General features: G+C 44.1%; 1 protein-coding gene across 1 annotated transcript; it reads right to left on the bottom strand.

The window, feature by feature from the left end:
• Positions 1-67: 67 nt before the first annotated feature.
• On the bottom strand, positions 68-14,337 carry Rit1 (Ras like without CAAX 1). Its single transcript, XM_042681534.1, has 6 exons — positions 14,222-14,337; positions 13,656-13,803; positions 13,499-13,555; positions 4,290-4,363; positions 3,890-4,081; positions 68-1,326 (listed from the first exon to the last, which is right to left on the bottom strand). Exons 2-6 carry the CDS (start codon positions 13,759-13,761, stop codon positions 1,096-1,098), a joined length of 660 nt encoding a protein of 219 aa, XP_042537468.1. The 5' UTR covers positions 13,762-13,803; positions 14,222-14,337; the 3' UTR covers positions 68-1,095.
• Between the last annotated feature and the right edge of the window lie 4,044 nt (positions 14,338-18,381).

The following is an 18,381-nucleotide window of genomic DNA, read 5'->3' as shown; positions in this document are numbered from 1 at the left end:
TTATAAACCCAATATACATATGTGACTTTAAAGCTTCAAGACTGACCCACCAAACAGCAATACCATGGGCATTCTTAGAGCACTGAGTCTCATGACTGTGGAGGTCAAACAGACTCATACACAATTTTATTCTTACTCCTCATATTGCCTCAGTATGGAAAATGCAGTTGGATTAACAAAGAGCTAAAAAACGTTCTGCCAGGCCAGGGAGATAAGGGGAAGCATGACCAGTTCATAAATGTCTTGGTATGTGCATCTGTAAAGACACAATCAACTTGTACAAGGCAACAGTTGTCCCAAGTAAGTATTAAGACAGAAGTCTAGTGATCCAGTAATGATTACCAGTTCTTAGCTCCAAAAGTAAAGAAAGATAAAACCCTGAAAAGTAAAAAGAACCTTCTAGGAGAAACCTTCATTACATTTTCAATGACTGTTCTTACCCATCACAGTGCCTTTGAGTCCAATTTATCCTTCTCAGAAAGGCCATGCTCAAATTGGAACATTCCTTTAACCTACCTTTCTCTAGCCAAGTCTTCCCTGGGAAAGATTAAGGTCACACTTCCCCAAATCTCATTCCTCCATAACTTATAAGTCATTCTGACAGTTATTTACTGGACTTTAGCATTGATCTCCCTATTTTTGTTCTGTCTCCAGAAGGTATAGAGGAAACATACAAACTGAGGTCCTCCTATAAGCTAGTCCCAGAAAAGAAGTTGAAGGATGGGGAACATACAGCACAAAATTTTTCTTGTGAACTTAATCAAATACATATGGTATACATGTTCTCTTGGGTATAAACAATTTGCACTAGTTAATTATCAGCAACATAACTCAAAAAATGATATATCAAATTCTAATGTAACAACTTAAAAGCAGACAGTACTCCACTGGGTTAATAAATCAGAATCATCTAAGAGATAATACTTTAAATATCAATCATTGAAATTCCTAGTAGACATAATTCCCCTCCTCAGTTGCATTTAAAAACAACAGTCATAACAGGAGAAAGAGCAAATACCATGCTCATGATTGCAGGTTACTGGACTGTGGGGATTAAACAATGCAGTTCACAGATAAACACTTCACATCTTCCCTTCAAGTTACTGAATCTTTCTTCTTCCGGAATGGTGATTTCAGCCTCTTCCATACACTGCTTTTGGGTTTAGATTTTTTCTCCATGGCCAGTACCACCTCCTTTTCTTTCCTACGTATCTCTCGTACAAGGGCATGGAAAACATCATCAATGTAGTAGCGGTATGCAGCAGACGTTTCAAAAAAAGGACAGCTAAATTCTCGGGCCAGAGCCAATCCTTCTTCCTTGGTAACCTTTAAAAGAATAAACATGAGAAAGTTTATAATGATGTTCTGGAACACAATTACGACTATGGAAAAGAGTGAATGGGGATGGGTGCTGGTGGCTCACATGTGTAATCCTAGCCACTCAGGAAGATAAGATCTGAAGATTGTGGTTCAAAGGCGGCTGGGGAAGAAAAGTTAATGAGACTCTTCTCTCCAATTAAACACCAAAAAAGCCAGAAGCAGAGGTGTGACTCAAGTGGTAGAGTACCAGCCTTGAACAGAAAAAGCCAAGCAAGAGCTTGAATCCAGGCCCCAGTATGCATCATTTAAAAAAAAGAAAAAGAAAGAAAACCAATGAGCTAAATACTTTAATAGGAAGAAGACTCGATTCCTCAGCTGTGGATATGTGACATCAGAGAGCGGGAGAACAGGGACTTACATAATTTGAAGAGTGGATACTACTTTTTTTTTGGGGGGGGGAGTCAGTCATGGGGCCTGAACTCTGGGCCTGGACACTGTCCCTCAGCTCTTCAGCTAGTGCTCTACCACTTGACCCACAGCACCACTTCCGGTTTTCTGGTAGTTAATTGGAAATAAGAGTCTGCCTAGGCTGGCTTTGAAGCACAATCCTCAGATCTCAGCATCCTGAGTAGCTAGGATTACAGGCGTGAGCCACTGGTGCCCGGCTTCTAGTGTATTTTCAAGATAACTTTTTGAAACATATCAAATAGATATGGATATCAATACAGTCTTAATTTTCTTCATACTTTCATTTTAAGAAAGAATTTAACTACTAATGAGATATGTACTTGAATTTACTGTCAGAACTACTTCCAGTAAGTCTCTATCACTCATGAATATGTGTGCCTGTTACATCAAACAAACAAAAAATAACTTTTTCTTGTTTTGTTTTGAGACAGAGATTGGGCTAGTAGAACAAAGTCTCTCTCTCTCTCTCTTTTTTATAATTTTTATTATTTTTTGGGGGGGAGGTCCGTCGTGGGGCTTGAACTCTGGGCCTGGGCATTGTCCCTCAGCTCTTCAGCTCAAGGCTAGCGCTCTACCACTTCAGCCACAGCGCCACTTCCGGCTTTTTTCTTTTTGCTTATGTGGTGCTGAGGAATTGAACCCAGGACCTCATGCATGCAAGGCAAGCACTCTACCACTGAGCCACCTTCCCAGCCCCCTCTCTTCCCCCCCCCCGTCTCTCTCTCTCTCTCTCTCTCTCTCTCTCTCTCTCTCTCTCTCTCTCTCTCTCTCTCTCTCTCTCTCTCTCTCTCTCTCTCTCTCTCTCTCTCTCTCTCTCTCGTGTGTGTGTGTGTGTGTGTGTGTGTATGTATGTATGTGTGTTAAGTGTGTTAGTACCAAGGCTGATACTCAGTGCATTCAGCTCGCATCTTTTTTTGTTTTTATCAGTCATGCGGCTTGAACTTGGGACCTGGGCGCTGTCCCTGAGCTCTTTTGCTCAAGGCTAGTGTTCTACCACTTTCAGTTTTCTGGTGATAAATTGGAGATAAGTTTCACGTGAACTTTTTTGCCTGAACTGGCTTTGAACTGCGATCCTCAGATCTCAGCCTCCAAGAGTAGATAGGATTATAGGTATGAGCCACCAGTACCTGGCTCTTGCTTATCTTGATTGTACATGGCTGGTGCTCTGTCACTTGAGCCACACCTCCAGCATAGCTTTTTTTTTTTTTGTCAGTTGTGGGGTTATACTCAGGTCTTGGGCTCTGTCCCTAAGCTCTTCTGCGCAAGGCTAGCCCTCTGCCACTTTGAGTCACATCTCTACTTCTGGCATTTTGGTAGTTAATTGAAGGTAAGAGTCTCAAGGATTTTCCTGTCTGGGCTGGCTTTGAACCTCAATCTTCAGATCTCAGCCTCCTGAGTAGCTAGGATTATAGGTGTGAGCTACTGGTGCCTGGCACAGTTTTTTATTAATTGGAGTCAGAGTTTCTTGGACTTTTCTGCATAGCCTGCCTTCAAACTACAATCCTTCCAATGTCAGCCTTCTGAGTAGGTAGGATTTCAGGCATTAGTTACCAACACTTGACAAAGGCTCTATGTAGCTCAAGCTAGCCTCAAACTCATGAACTTCTTGGCCTCCACCTCCTGACTGCCATGTGCTGAGACTATACCCAAGTATACCATGCCCATTCTCAAACAGCAAAATTTCAGTCATTGCTACTTGAAGGTATCACTTATTCTAAAATCTTCTACAATTAGTCTTAGTTTCCTCTTCCTGGGCTAAGAATTCTCCTCAGGAATATACCATAAAATCTGATCTAAGTTTTTCCTGTTGTAACATTACCATTTATTTCCTGAAGTTTTAGGAAATGAATATTATACAACCTTTCATTTAATGGGTTTTCTATTTGTCACTGAATTATAATTTTATGGATTCTGTCCTGTAAGCTGATTCCAAAAATCCAGATATTATTCATAACAATACCAAATTAGGAGTTATAGAGAAATTTTCAGATAGAAAGAAGTTAATTTTTATTTTCTATTTTAAGGCAAAGAAATTTGTAAACCAAGAAACCAAAAATGAATAATGCCACAAGATTATTGATGTCTTCGTTGTTTCCCTTACCTGTCTTAGCTGTTTTAGATCAGATTTGTTTCCTACAAGAACCACAGGTGTATCATCAGTACGTCGAACTCGATAAATAAGCTGTTTAAATTCTCGAACTTCATGGAAACTTCGGCGATCAGTGATAGAGTAACAGATGATAAACCCTTCTCCTGCCCTCATATACTGATCCCGCATGGCTGTAAACTCTGCCTAGAAGGAAACAAGGGTCAATAATATATTGATGCAACTTAGAACTGCTATTTATTTCAGATAAAGAAGTGGCATGTCAATTACCTGCTATCCTGAGTCAGAGTGCATGAAAAATTAAGAGACAAACTAGTGATCTTCTCTGAATAAACCTTCCCCTCCCCTTTGTAACAGTGAAAAAATCTACGTGTAGCATTCTGGGATTTAATACCTGTCCAGCTGTATCCAAAATGTCCAGATTGGCAGGCTCATCATCAATGCGGATCCGGATTTTATAAGCATCCTCTGCAGGAGGGAAGAAAGGTATAATATAAAACTATGCATGCAGTTGGACATATATATTTGAAAGTTCATCTTAACAATGAAACTCCTTGGGCTGGGAGGGTGGCTCAGTGGTAGAGTGCTTGCCTTGCATGCCAGAGGCCCTGGGTTTGATTCCTCAGCACCACATAAGAAAAAAGCCGGAAGTGGCGCTTATAGAGCTAGCCTTGAGCTGAAGAGCTGAGGGACAGCGCCCAGGCCCAGAGTTCAGGCCCCATGACCGGACCAAAAAACAAAAAACAATGAAACCCCTTATATTGCACAATTAATATGTGCTGATAAAAATTGTGCTGCTCATGCTCATGCTCAGGTACTAGTGTTTCAACCACTAGCCTTGAGCAAAAAGGCTCAGTCAATGCCTCGGCCCTAAATTCAAGGCCCAAAGACTATATATTTAATTATATAAATATATATTATAATCCCTCTTTGTTTTTGTGTGGTGCTAGGGATTAAACCCAGGGCCTTTCACATGTTAGGCAAGCACTCTACCACTGAGCTGCATCCCACCCTTTCTTTTCATTTTCATACTATAGAAAAAAGGTTATAGGAGTGGTTCAAGCAATAGAGCACCTGCCTGGTAAGAGCAAAGCCCAGTACTGCCAAAGGCAAAAAAACTACAAAAACAGAAAAAATAACATAATTTAGTTCATTGTTGTCTAAATAGTCCATATAGTCATAATTCTTTTTTTTTTTTTTTTGGGGGGGGGGGGGTACAGTCATGGGCCTGAACTCTGGGCCTAGGTGCTGTCCCTCAGCTCTTCAGCTCAAGGCTAGCGCTCTACCACTTGAGCCACAGCGCCACTTCTGGCTTTTTTCTTTTTGCTTATGTGGTGCTGAGGAATCGAACCCAGGGCTTCAAGCATGCAAGGCAAGCACTCGACCACTGAGCCACCTTCCCAGCCCCTCATAATTCTTTTTTTTGGGGGGGAGGACTCCGGTTGTGGGGTCTGAACTGTGGGCCTGGGCGCTCTCCCTCAGCTCTTCAACTCAAGGCTAGCACTCTACCACTTCAGCCATAGCACCACTTCCGGCTTTTTTCTTTTTGCTTATGTGGTGCTCAGGAATCGAACCCAGGGCCTCATGCATGCAAGGCAAGCGCTCTACCACTGAGCCACCTTCCCAGCCCCCCTCATAATTCTTTTTTTTTTTTTTTAATTTTATTTTATTTTATTTGAGAACATACTGTATAGAGGGGTTACAATTACATGGGCAGGATAATGCATACATTTCTTACCAAGCATTGCAGCCTCCTCCTTTGTTTACCCTTCACATCCCTTCCCAGCCTCCCCCTCCCCCCCAGCCCCTCATAATTCTTTATAAAAGCAAATCTATGCATGTTTATTTGTTTGTTTATTGCAGTACAGGTATCTCAAACATGCTAGGAAAGCACTCTGCCTCTAAGCTACATTTCCAACTCCCATTTTTTTCTTTCTTTTTTCTTTTTTGTTAGCTGTGGGGCTTGAACTCAGGGCCTGGGCATTATCCCTGAGCTCCTCAGCTCAAGGTGAGTACTTTACTCCTTGAGCCACAGTACCATTTCTGGAACTAGAGATAAGAGTTTCACCAACTTTCCCGTCCAGGCTGGTTTTGACCTCTATCCTCAGATCTCAGCCTCCTGAGTAGCTGGAATTACAGGCATGAGCCACCAGTACCTGACTGTCCAGCTTATTTTCTGTGCATTACTATAGTAATCTTGGCAAACACAGAAAAGTAAAATGTAAGAGAAAAAATTCACTTAATACTTTCATTACTAAAATGACTGCTATGACTGCTACTTATATATCAATGTATTTCCTTTTAATTTTTTTTTTATACTGGCCCGGCGGGGGGGGGGGGGGGTGGTCAGCTTTTTGCTCACAGCATACACAAGTTAAAGTTATAATTCTAGGGCTGGGAAGGTGGCTCAGTGGTAGAGTGTTTGCCTTGCAGGCATGAGGCCCTGGGTTTGATTTCTCAGCGCCACATAAGCAGAAAAAAGCTGGAAGTGGTGCTGTGGCTCAAGTGGTAGGGTGCTAGCCTTGAGCTGAAGAGCCTAGGGATAGCGCCCAGGCCCAGAGTTCAGCCCTCACAGTCAACCAAAAAAAAAAAAAAAAGTTATAGTTCTAATTAAAGTTTGTAGACAAATTTAAAATAAAATGTACTGACTTATAAACTCAGTGCAGATACTTTGCCTTTTTTGCTTGCATTCTATCTCAGGGTCTACCACAATGCTTGGCATATAACAACTCAAGACTGAAGAATTTGCTACTGCATATATAACACTGTCAGAAAAGTAACAGATTGGAGCTAGGTACTGGTGGCCACAATTCAAAGTCAGTTTGGGTATATAAATCTGAAAGACTCTTTTTTTTGGCCAGTCCTGGAGCTTGAACTCAGGGCCTAGGCACTGTCTTAAGCTTCTCTTGGTCAAGGCTAGTACTCTATCACTTGAGCCACAGAGCCACTTCTGGGTTTTTCTGTGTATGTGGTACTGAGGAATCAAACCCAGGGCTTCATGCATGCTAGGCAAGCACTCTTCCACTAAGCCACATTCCAAGTCTCTGAAAACCTCTTATCTCCAATTAACTGGCAAAAAAAAAAAAAAAAAGTGGAGGTGTGGCTCAAGTGATAGAATATCAGGCTTGAGTGAAAAGACATGGGGAAGGGTCTGAGTTCAAGCTCCAGGACTGGCACAAAAAGAAAAAAGAAAAAAGAAAAGAACTGATTGGGTGGAAAGGGAATAGATTGATTAAAAACAAAAAAGTACCTTATCTGGCCATGAGTGCAGCTTAGTGTAGTGATAGGAGGGCTGCTTGCCTAATACATAGAGTCCTGGTTTCAATCCCCAGTACTACAAAAGGAAACAACTGACACTAAAAAACAAACAAAACAAAACAAAACAACCATATTCATATATATATATATGTATATGTATGTATATGTTTGTGGTTTTGTGTGTGTGTGTACTGCAACTTAGGGCCTAAGGCTATCCCAGCATTCTCAGCTCAAGGCTGGTACTATACAACTTGAGCTGCAGCTCCACTTCTGGCTTTTTGGTGGCTAACTGAAGATAAGAGTCTCCTGGAGTCGGGTGCCGGGTGGCTCACGCCTGTAATCCTAGCTGCTCAGGAAGCTGAGATCTGAGGATCACGTTCAAAGCCAGCCCGAGCAGCAAAGTCCATGAGACTCTTATCTCCAATAAATCACTAGGAAACCGGAAGTGGTGATGTGGCTCAAGCAGTACAACGCTCGCTTTGAGCTGAAGAGCACAAGGACAACGCACAAGCCCAGAGCTCAAGCCCCACGACCGACCAAAAAAAAAAAATAAGAGTTTCCTGGATTTTTCTGCCTAGTGGGGTGGGGGTGGAGGTTCAAACCTCAATCCTCAGATCTCAGCTTCCAGAGTAGCTACGATTACAGGTGTAAGCCACCAGCATGTGGTATGACCCTGAGTTCTAAAGTGATACTAACTTATATACTGATTTTATTCATAGAACTACAATAGTTTGAATCCTAGAACAATGTTCTGAACTTGATATAATAAAACTACAGATTATAGCTCAATGGTAGAGTCTCTGATTTAGATTCCCAGAACCAGAAAATGAAACAAAACACCTATTACAATACATACCCCCCCCCAAAAAAAAAAAAACTCCACCAAAAAACAAAACAGGAACTGTTTCTATTTTGTGCTACACACACAAGCACACTCTGCATAAGCTGGGTCCTGCAGAATACTCACTGGCTTTGTGGAAAACAGCAGCTGAAGTCTGAACCAGAAGAAATCCTTCTGGGAATCATACTGAAAATAACATAGTATCCTCCCTCACTCCTACTTTTCTTTATATTAAGATGTAACCCCATAGGGCTGGGAAGGTGGCTCAGTGGTAGAGCACTTCCCTTGCATGCATGAGGCCCTGGGTTCAATCCCTCAGCACCACATAAGCAGAAAGAAAAAAAAAAAAGCTGGAAGTGGTGCTATGGCTCAAGTGGTAGCATGCTAGCCTTGAGCTGAATTGCTGAGGGATAGCACCCAAGCCCAGAGTTCAGGCTCCAAGACCAGACCCCTCACAAAAAGATGTAACCCCTGGGGCTGGGAAGGTGGCTCAGCGGTAGAGTGCTTGCCTTGCATGCATAAGGCCCTGGGTTTGATTCCTCAGCACCACATAAGCAAGAAGAAAAAAGCAGAAGTGGCACTGTGGCTCAAGTGCTAGAGCACTAGCCTTGAGGGACAGCGCCCAGGCCCAGAATTCAGGCCCATGACCACCACCACCACCAATAACAACAAAAAAGATATAACCTCTTAGTCTGTGGGTATAATTCAAGTGGTAGAGCACTTACTTGAAGCTCTGAGTTCAAACTCCAGTACTACCAAATAATAATAATAATAATAACTCCCTAAGGATCAAATTAGCTTTTTATTGTGGTTTAGAAATGACAGTGAAATTCTTTTTTTTTGGTCCGGTCTTGGGGCCTGAACTCTGGGCCTGGGCGCTGTCCCTCAGCTCTTCAGCTCAAGGCTAGCGCTCTACCGCTTGAGCCACAGTGCCACTTCCGGCTTTTTTCTTTTTGCTTATGTGGTGCTGAGGAATGGAACCCAGGGCCTCGAGCATGCAAGGCAAGTACTCTACCACTGAGCCACCTTCCCAGCCCGACAGTGAAATTCTTAGTCTTTGTGGAGAATAGCACTTAAGAAAAAATTTTAAGGAAGTGGAGCTGTGGCTCAAGTGGTAGAACACTAACTAGCCTTGAGCAAAAAAGCTTAGAGACAGCTGGGTGCTGGTAGCTCATGCCTGTAATGCTAGCTACTCAGGAGGCTGAGATCTGAGGATCATGGTTCAAAGCCAGCTTAGACAGGGAAGTCCATGAGACTCTTATCTCCAAAAAAACCACTCAGAAAACCAGAAGTGGAGCTGTGCTTCAAGTGGGAGAGTGCCCGCCTTGAGCTGAAGAGCTGAGGGACAGCGCCCAGGCCCAGAGTTCAAGCCCCATGACCGACCAAAAAAAAAAAAAAAGATAAAGAAAAAATTTTAAAAAGAACAAACAAAATGACCCAGTGGCTCACACCTGTAATCCTAGGTACTCAGAAGTTGAGAGTTGGGATCACAGTTTAAAGCCAGCCCTGGCAAGGTAATCTGTGAGACTCTTATCTCCAAGTGATGCTGTGGTCAGTGATAGAGCTCTAGCCTTGAGGAAACAAGCTCAAGGGACAGTGCTTAGGCCCTGAGTTCAAGGCCCACAACTGACCAAAAAAAAAAAAAGATCCCTTTACTAGAATTCTGCAAACAATCAGGAATTAAAGACTGCAAAAGACATGGGAGAAGCTGGGCACCAGTAGCTCATACCTATAATCCTATTGGGATTATAGGATTGAGGTTCAAAACCAACCTGGGCAGGAAAGTCTGTGAAACTCTTATATCTAATTAACCACCACAGGAAGTGGTGCTGTGGCACAAGCGGTAGAGCGCTCGCCTTGAGCTGAAAAGCACAAGGACAGCGCCCAAGCCCAGAGTTCAAGCCCCAGGACCAACAACAACAACAAAAACCTAATTAACCACCACAAAGCTGGAAGTAGAGCTGTGTCTCAAGTAGTAAGAGTGTTAGCTTTGAGAGAAAAAATTCAGGGACAGTGCCCTGGTCCTGAGTTTAAGCCCCAGGACTGGCAAAAAAAAAAAAAAAAGACATGGGAGAATGGGAGAAGATATTACTATATACAAGGAAGTAAGTGAAGTGCTTCAAGTGGAAGAAGTCCAGGCCCCACATGCCTGGGTTGTAAGAGAGTTCAATAGGCTGGCTCTACTTGTTTTTCTGCTTCCTTTTGTGGAAGTTCAAATCAGCTGACTCATACTTACAGTGTTAATCTCTAGTCTGACCCTTAGAACCCTTAGCAAAAAAGCCTTCATTATATGGCCTTTAAGTTCTACTAACTATAAAAAATATGACAAAAAAAAGTTGTCTCACTAATCTTTAAAATAGAAACTAAAAGATGGCTTACATACAGAGTTAAATCTAGAAAAGGGAAATACTGTTGCTTACTAACTGCTGTGATTTGTTTCTCAATAAATCTGAATGTCAAAAAATGTTTAAATCTGAGTTAATGCCAAAATATAGTTAAAAAGCATTTTTAAAAACTGGCAATGAGCTTGGTGGCATATCACTATAATCCCAGAACTCAGAAAAAGCATGAATTTGGAGTCAGCCTGAGTTATACAGCAAGACCCTGTCTCAAAAAATATAACAAAATTGATACTCACTAAGATATTAAAAGAAAAAAAACCTAACCGGGTACCGGTGGCTCATACCTACTCAGGAGGTTGAGATCTGAGGATCACGGTTCAAAGCCAGGCCAGGCAGGAAAGTCTGTGAGACTCTTATCTCCAATAAACCACTAGAAAACCAGAAGTGGCATTGTGGCTCAAGAGGTAGAAGGCTCACTTTGAGCTGGAGAGAGCAGGGACAGCACCCAAACCCAGGGTTCAAGCACCACAACCGAGGGGAAAAAAAACAAAAACAACAACAACCTGATAGTTTAATATGTTTGTAGATACAGGAGAAATGCAAGATTATTTTATTTATTTATTTATTTATTGTTGTTCACGGTACTTGAACTCTGGGCCTGGGCACTATCCCTTAGATCTTCAGCTCAAGGTGAGTGCTTTACCACTTGAGCCACAGTGCCACTTCCAATTTTATGGTGGTTTATTAGAGATAAGAGTTTCATGGCCTTTCCTACTCAGGCTGGCTTTGAAACAAAATCCTCAGATCTCAGCCTCCTGAGTAGCTAGGATTACAGGCGTGAGCCACTGGCACCTGGCCAGACATTTATGAAAAGATGTGTGTGTGAGAGAGAGAGAGAGAGAGAGAGAGAGAGAGAGAGAGAGAGAGAGAGAGAGAGAGAGGGAGAGAGAGGGAGAGAGAGAGGGAGGGAGGGAGAGTATACAGGGCTTGAACTCAGGGCCCTTGAGCTCTCAGCTTTTTCACTTAGCTGAAGACATGCCTTCAGTTCTGGCTTTTTGCTGATTATCCAAAGAGTGTCTGGAAATTCTTTTCCTGGGCTGGCTTTGAACTGAGATTTTTAGATCTCAGCTTACTGAGTGTCTAGGAAGATGTTTTTTTTTTTGTTTTCGTTGGTCATGGGGCTTGAACTCTGGGCCTCAACACTGTCCCTCAGCTCTTCAGCTTAAGGCGAGCGCTCTACTGTTTAAGCCACAGCACCACTTCCAGTTTTCTAGTGGTTTATTGGAGATAGAGTCTCACGGACTTTTCTGCCAGGGCTGGCTTGCTTTGAACGGTGATCCTCAGATCTCAGCCTTCTCAGTAGCTAGGATTATAGGCGTGAGCCACAGGCTCCCGGCTTAGATGTTTTATTTTTCAAAGAAGTTTCCCCTATTTCTCTTTTCCATCTTCCTCCAAACAGTAAGTTTAACTTTATAGAGATAAACTACAATTATATTTTTAAGTTTTATAACATCATTACTGTGTGTATGTGTGAGAGTGTGTTTGTGTCTGTGAGCTGATCCTGGGGCTTGAACTCTGGGCTGGGCATTGTACCTGAGATTTGTTGTTCAAAGCTAGCCCTCTACTACCTGAGCCACATAGCTCCACTTTCAGCATTTTTGGTAATTGGAACTAAAAGACTAATTGGACTTTTCTGCCCAGGATAGCGTTAACCCATGATTCTCAGATCTCAAGCTCCTGAGTAGCTAGGACTATAGGCATTAGCCACTGGTGCCCAGCTCACACTACTAACTATACTGTTTCACAGTAAACTTTAGTTGACTCCAAGATTCCATCCAGCCAGGCACTGACTGGTGGTTCATGCCTGTAATCCTAGCTACTTAGGAGACTGAGATCTGAGGATTGTGGTTCAAAGCCAGCCCAAGCAGGAAAGCCATGAGACTCTTATTTCCAATTAACCACCAAAAAGCTGGATGCAGAGCTGTGGCACAAGTGGCACAGCACTATTCTTGAGCAAAATAGATCAAGGACAAAACCTAGGCCCTGAGTTCAAGCTCTCATACCACCACAATATAGATTGCAATTTGAAGCCAGCCTGTGCAATAAAATCTGAGACTTATCTCCAATTAAACACCAAAAAGTGCTGGGCACCAATGGCTCACACCTGTAATCCTAGCTACTCAGGAGGCTGAAATCTGAAGATCATGGTTCAAAGCCAGCCCGGGCAGGAAAGTCCGTGAGACTCTTTTTTTTTTTGAGGGGGGGTTTGGTCGTGGGGCTTGAACTCTGGGCCTGGGCGCTGGTCCCTCAGCTCTTCAGCTCAAGCCACAGCACCACTTCCGGCTTTTTTCTTTTTGCTTATGTGGTGCCGAGGAATCAAACCCAGGGCCTCATGCATGCAAGGCAAGCGCTCTACCACTGAGCCACCTTCCCAGCCCCACCCCCCCAGACTCTTATCTCCAATTAACCAGAAATAGCACTGTAGCTCAAAGTGGTAGAGTACTAGCCTTGAGTGAAAAGCTCAGGGTCAGTACCCAGGCCCTAAATTCAAGCCCCATGACTGACCAAACAAAAACAAAAACAAATAAACAGCAATGATAGAAATGAAAGCAATTTTAATGAAATTGCTTTTTTAATTAAAAAGGAATTCAAGAGGACATTAAATATAACTAAATGCACTTTAAATGTAAGACCACATATTTCCATATTAGTATGTAGCAAATATCTAAACTGTCTACCCAGAATTCTTGTCTCAGGATACATTCCAAGAAAATAACAGAGAAGGTGCTTCATATTACTAGGTCTACTTTAAAAACCATTGACAGCCCTTGAGAAAATTATATTAGTCTTTCATTTTATGAGACAAATTTCTATCGGCCCTTTTGTTACACCCTTGCACCCAGCTTTGCCTTTATTTGCATCATTAGGTTCTTGAACAGTTTCTCTAGGCCATTTACCACCTAGATAGGGAAAATAGAGGGATATAGGCCTCCAAGAAGTTTCTGAAGAAATATAGTAGAACTACAATGATAATATAAGGAATGGAACCCGTTCTTTGTATTTCCTTGTAATTTCCAGGTGGGAGCCCCTAAACACCACCAAAAAGTCCAAAAAGCAATGTCCACACTTTCCACTAAGATATTTGGAGAGGTTCTGACTTACCAATGGTGGGATCATGATCCTCTGGGAATCGGTGGCTGATGAACTGCATGGTCATGGCTTCAAAACAAGAGATGGAAGTTAAGGAATATTAAGTACCAACTTTGCTCAATAGCCTGTATCCCATCTGGTTTGGGAAGAGGCCACATGTATCACATACCGCTTTTCCCCACACCACCAGCGCCCAGCATCACTAGTTTGTACTCTCGTGACAGTCCTGCAGGGCTGCTACAGCAGCTGGCAACTGGGCGAGCTCCAGAATCCATTGTCCCCTTGCGGAATCAGGGGCCACCCTGGGGAAGGGCCACCTAGAACAAGTAGAAATGATTTAATGGATGGAGACGCCCTGACGGCAGTCCTAGAAAGCTCTACCTTCTCATACATTCCTGCCTGTCACTCTTGATCAGAACTCAATCCTTTCTGGCAGCCCTGAGAAAGAAACTCCACCCTCTCCCCTAGACTGTTCAGTCCTGTGACACATCACAGGTTTTGGGATTTATTCTTCTGGAAAGATAAGAAGACAGAAATTTAGAATTTCTTTTCAAAACAACACCCCGGTAGGAAAGGAACCTAGTGAGGATGAGATCGGAGGACCAAAAGGCTGCCCCGTGGGCCACAGCAGGGTCCTTTGGTACCGGAGGTCCCGCCTACTCCCTGTCTCCCGAGAGCCCTCCCGGCCCGCCGCCATCATCTGCCCCACGGCCAGGTCGCCCCAGCTGTTCATACCCTTGGAGCAGGAAGCTTTCCTGATCACCCAGGAGCTCCTTCACTAGCTGGAGACACGGGAGGTTCGGGATCTGACCTGTGACCCTCCCATGGCTGGGTAAGATGGCGCCACCAGCGTCCCAATGGGAGGGGCAGGGCAGCCCAGCGCCGCCCAGCGCCGCCCCGCCTCCCTACCCAGGTCCATAAATCTAGCTCCGCCACTGGTTAAGGCAGGGCCCCTGCCACCTATTATTCTCAAGGTTTGCACATACATAAGTGGATGTTGCTTCAAGGAAGCAAATTTATCAGAGTAGGGAAAGGAGCAGGGGACTTCCAAAGCGAGTAATTTAGGGCTAATCTGACCAAATTTAACCCCCTAACAAGGAAATGGGGCAACCTCCCACCACCTCAAACACTAAAGCATGTATGTATCGCTTCCTAGTATGTTTCCCATTGTTATCTTTTTTTTTTTAAGTTATTGATTGTATATTTATTCTTTGGACAATGTCACCCGCTCTTTCACTTCCTGATCTCCCCCTCCCATCCCATCCCTGCCCTCAAGTCACATAGTTCATATTCCACATAGTGTATACTGAATACCATGACTGCATTTGTTCACCTTTTCTCCCTCCCTTTCTGAGCCCTTACTACTCTAAAGAAGAAAAAAAGGAACCAAGTGAATTATTCTTAAAAACAAGAGTAGGTCTCTAAAATGTTTACATTACCTTAGTTAGAATGCTGTGTACCTGGGCTGGGAAGGTGGCTCAGTGGTAGAGCACTTGCCTTGCATGCCTGAGGCCCTGGGTTTGATTCCTCAGCACCACATAAGAAAAAAGAAAAAAGCCGGAAGTGGTGCTGTGGTTCAAGTGGTAGAGCGCTAGCCTTGAGCTGAAGAGCTGAGGGACAGCACCCAGGCCCAGAGTTCAGGCCACACGACCGGACCCAAAAAAAAAAAAAAATGAAAATTTTGTTTTAAATATATGGTTCTGGGCACTGATGGCTCATGTCTGTAATCCTGGCTACTCAGGAGGCTAAGATCTGAGGATCACGGTTCAAAGCCAGCCTAGGCAGGAAAGTCTCTGAGACTGTTTTTTGTTGTTGATGATGGTTGTGGGGCCTTAACTCTGGGCCTGGGCACTGTCCCCCAGTTCTTCAGCTCAAGGCTAGCGCTCTACCACTGGAACCAACACTCTGCAACTGAGCCACCTTCTCAGCCCCTGTGCTGGTTTTAACAAGGTTCTTTTCACTCAGCATTAGAGTAGCTAGGATTATGGATGTGAGACACAACTGCCTAGCATGGGGAAGTTCTTTTTTTTGGTTGTGGGGCTTGAACTCTGGGCCTGGGCACTATCTATCAGCTCTTCAACTCAAGGCGAGCGCTCTGCCACTGGAGCCACAGCGCCACTTCCTGCTTTTTCTGCTTATGTGGTGCTGAGGAATTGAACCCAGGGCCTCATGCATGCAAGGCAAGCACTTTACCACTGAGCCACCTTTCCAGCCCAGTCTGTGAGACTCTTATCTCTATGCATGCACTAGAAGAAACTACACTGGGATTTCCTATGCAACTTTTGCGAACTGGTCTTCCTACTAAATATCTTTCCTTGGGCTGGGAAGGTGGCTCAGTGGTAGAGTGCTTGCCTTGCATGCATGAGGCCCTGGGTTGGATTCCTCAGCACCACATAAGCAGAAAAAGCTGGAAGTGGCGCTTTGGCTTAAGTGGTAGGGTGCTAGCCTTGAGCTGAAGAGCTGAGGGACAGTGCTCACGCCCAGAGCTCAGGCCCCATGACCGACAAAAAAACAATAACCATAACAGTAACTGGAGGCATGGTTCAAGTAAGTGGAAGCATAAGGTCGGGAGTTCAAATTCTAAGAATAACTTCATATCCCTTAAGATGAATTTCATTCTTTTTTTTTTTTTTTTGTCGGTCGTGGGGCTTGAACTCTGGGCCTGGGCGCTGTCCCTCAGCTCTTCAGCTCAAGGTGAGCGCTCTACCACTTGAGCTACAGCGCCACTTCCGGTTTTCTGGTGGTTTATTGGAGATAGGAGTCTCACGGTCTCTCCTGCCCGGGCTGGCTTTGAACAGCGATGCTCAGATCTCAGCCTCCTGAGTAGCTAGGATTACAGGCGTGAGCCACCAGCGCCCGGCTTATGAATTTCATTCTTGAGATAGAGGCATTGCTCAAAAAAAGGATGAACAAGAACTAGAGTGAGACTGACTGCATGTTCCAGTCCACCATACCTATATATTTTAAAAAAATAAAAAGTTTCACCCACCCAGTACTCTTAACTCTGTGAAACAAAAATAAATGGAAAATAAAGCCAGGTGCCCAGTGGTTCACGCCTGTAATTCCAGCTACTCAGGAGGCTGAGATCTGAAGATTGCAGTTCAAAACCAGCCTGGGCAGGAAAGACCATGACTCTTATAAACCACTCTCAATAAACCACTCAGAAAACCGAAGTGGCACCGTGGCACCGTGGCTCAAGTGAGAGCACTAGCCTTGAGCTGAAGACAGCACCCAGGCCCAGATTTCAAGACCCATGACAAAGAAAAAAAAGGGGGGGGGATGGGAAGGTGGCCCAGTGGTAGGGTGCTTGCCTTGTATGCATGAGGCCCTGGGTTCCATTCCTCAGCACCACATAAGCAGAAAATCTAGAAGTGGCACTATGGCTCAAGTGGTAGAGCGCTAGCCTCTAGATGAAGAGCTGAGGGACAGTGCCCAGGCTGAGTACCAAGAAATTAAAAGAAAAAAAAAAAAAAGAGGGAAAGAGGGAAGGAAGGGAGGGGAGAGGAGGGAGGGGGGAGGGAGGGCAGGCCAGTTCAGACAGCCCTTAATCATACTTCTCCTAAACTACCAAAAGTGGAGCTGTGGTTCAATGCAAAGCCTTGAGCAAAAGCTCAGGGACAGAGTTCAAGCCCCAGGACCAGCCACATGCATACACATAGAAAAATGCTAGCCAGGCACAGGAGGCTTGTGTCTGTAATCCCAGCTAAGGATGAGTTCTGAGGATTGCAGTTCAAAGCCAGCCTTGGCAGTAAAATCTGAGACCAAAAAGCACCAGGCTCTGGTGGCTCATACCTGTCATCCTAGATACTGAGGAGGCTAGGATCTGAAGATCACAGTTCAAAGCCAGCCCAGACAGGAAAGTATGAGGCAAACTACAAGTGGCACTGTGGCTCAAACTGGTAGAGCACTGGCCTTGAGTAAAAGCTCAGGGACAGTGCCTAGGCCCTGAGTTCAAGCCACACAACCAACAAAAATAAACACCAAAAAGCTGAAGTGGAGCTGTAGCTTATGGGGTAAAGTGCTAGCATTGAGCAAAAATCTCAGAGGCAGTGCCCAGACCCTGAGTTCAAGCCCCAGGACAGGCGTGTGTGCATGCACACACATACACGCTGAAAGTAGGGCTCAAGCCGTATAGCTCTAAATTCAATCACCAAACTGCCAGTAAGTAAAACCAGAAGGGCTAAGGGTATATCAAATGGCAGAAATTTCATAAGCACAATACTCTAGATTAATCTCTAATACTAAAATATCTAACATAGATTAGGAAACTGTCTAGCATAAAAAGACTTGAACTTGCCAGGTACCGGTGGCTCACACCTGTAATCCTAGCTACTCAGGAAGCTGAGATCTGAGGATTGTGGTTCAGAGCCAGCCTGGGCAGGAAAGGCTATGAGATTTTTTTTTTGTCAGTTGTGGGGCTTGAACTCTGGGCCTAGGCGCTGTCCCTCAGTTCTTCAGCTCAAGGAGAGCGCTCTACCACTTGAGCTACAGCGCCACTTCTGGTTTTCTGATGGTTTATTGGAGATAAGAGTTGCACGGACTATCCTGCCCGGGCTGGCTTTGAACCTTGATCCTCAGATCTCAGCCTCCTGAGTAGCTAGCATTACAGGCATGAGCTACCAGCACCCAGCTTGTGAGACTCTTATCTTTAATAAACCACCAGAAAACTGGAAGTAGCTCTGTAGCTCAAGTGGTAGAGTGCTTGTCTTGAGCTGAAGAGCTGAGGGATAGCACACAGGCCCAGAATTCAAGCCCTACAACTGACAAATGACTTTTTTTTCATCTACACTTCAGGGGTATGTAGTTATAAAGTCTTGGGACCATATGCAAACATTGTCCATTCACATATTTTGGGGGAAGAAAGGTTAAAATTATCTTATGCTATGGGGAAAAGT

The sequence above is a fragment of the Dipodomys spectabilis genome, unplaced genomic scaffold, assembly GCF_019054845.1.
Source record: "Dipodomys spectabilis isolate Male_0828 unplaced genomic scaffold, ASM1905484v1 ptg000069l, whole genome shotgun sequence".
Lineage (NCBI taxonomy): Eukaryota > Metazoa > Chordata > Mammalia > Rodentia > Heteromyidae > Dipodomys > Dipodomys spectabilis.
The sequence above is the reverse complement of the archived record's forward strand: the minus strand, read 5'-3'. Positions and strand labels throughout refer to the sequence as shown.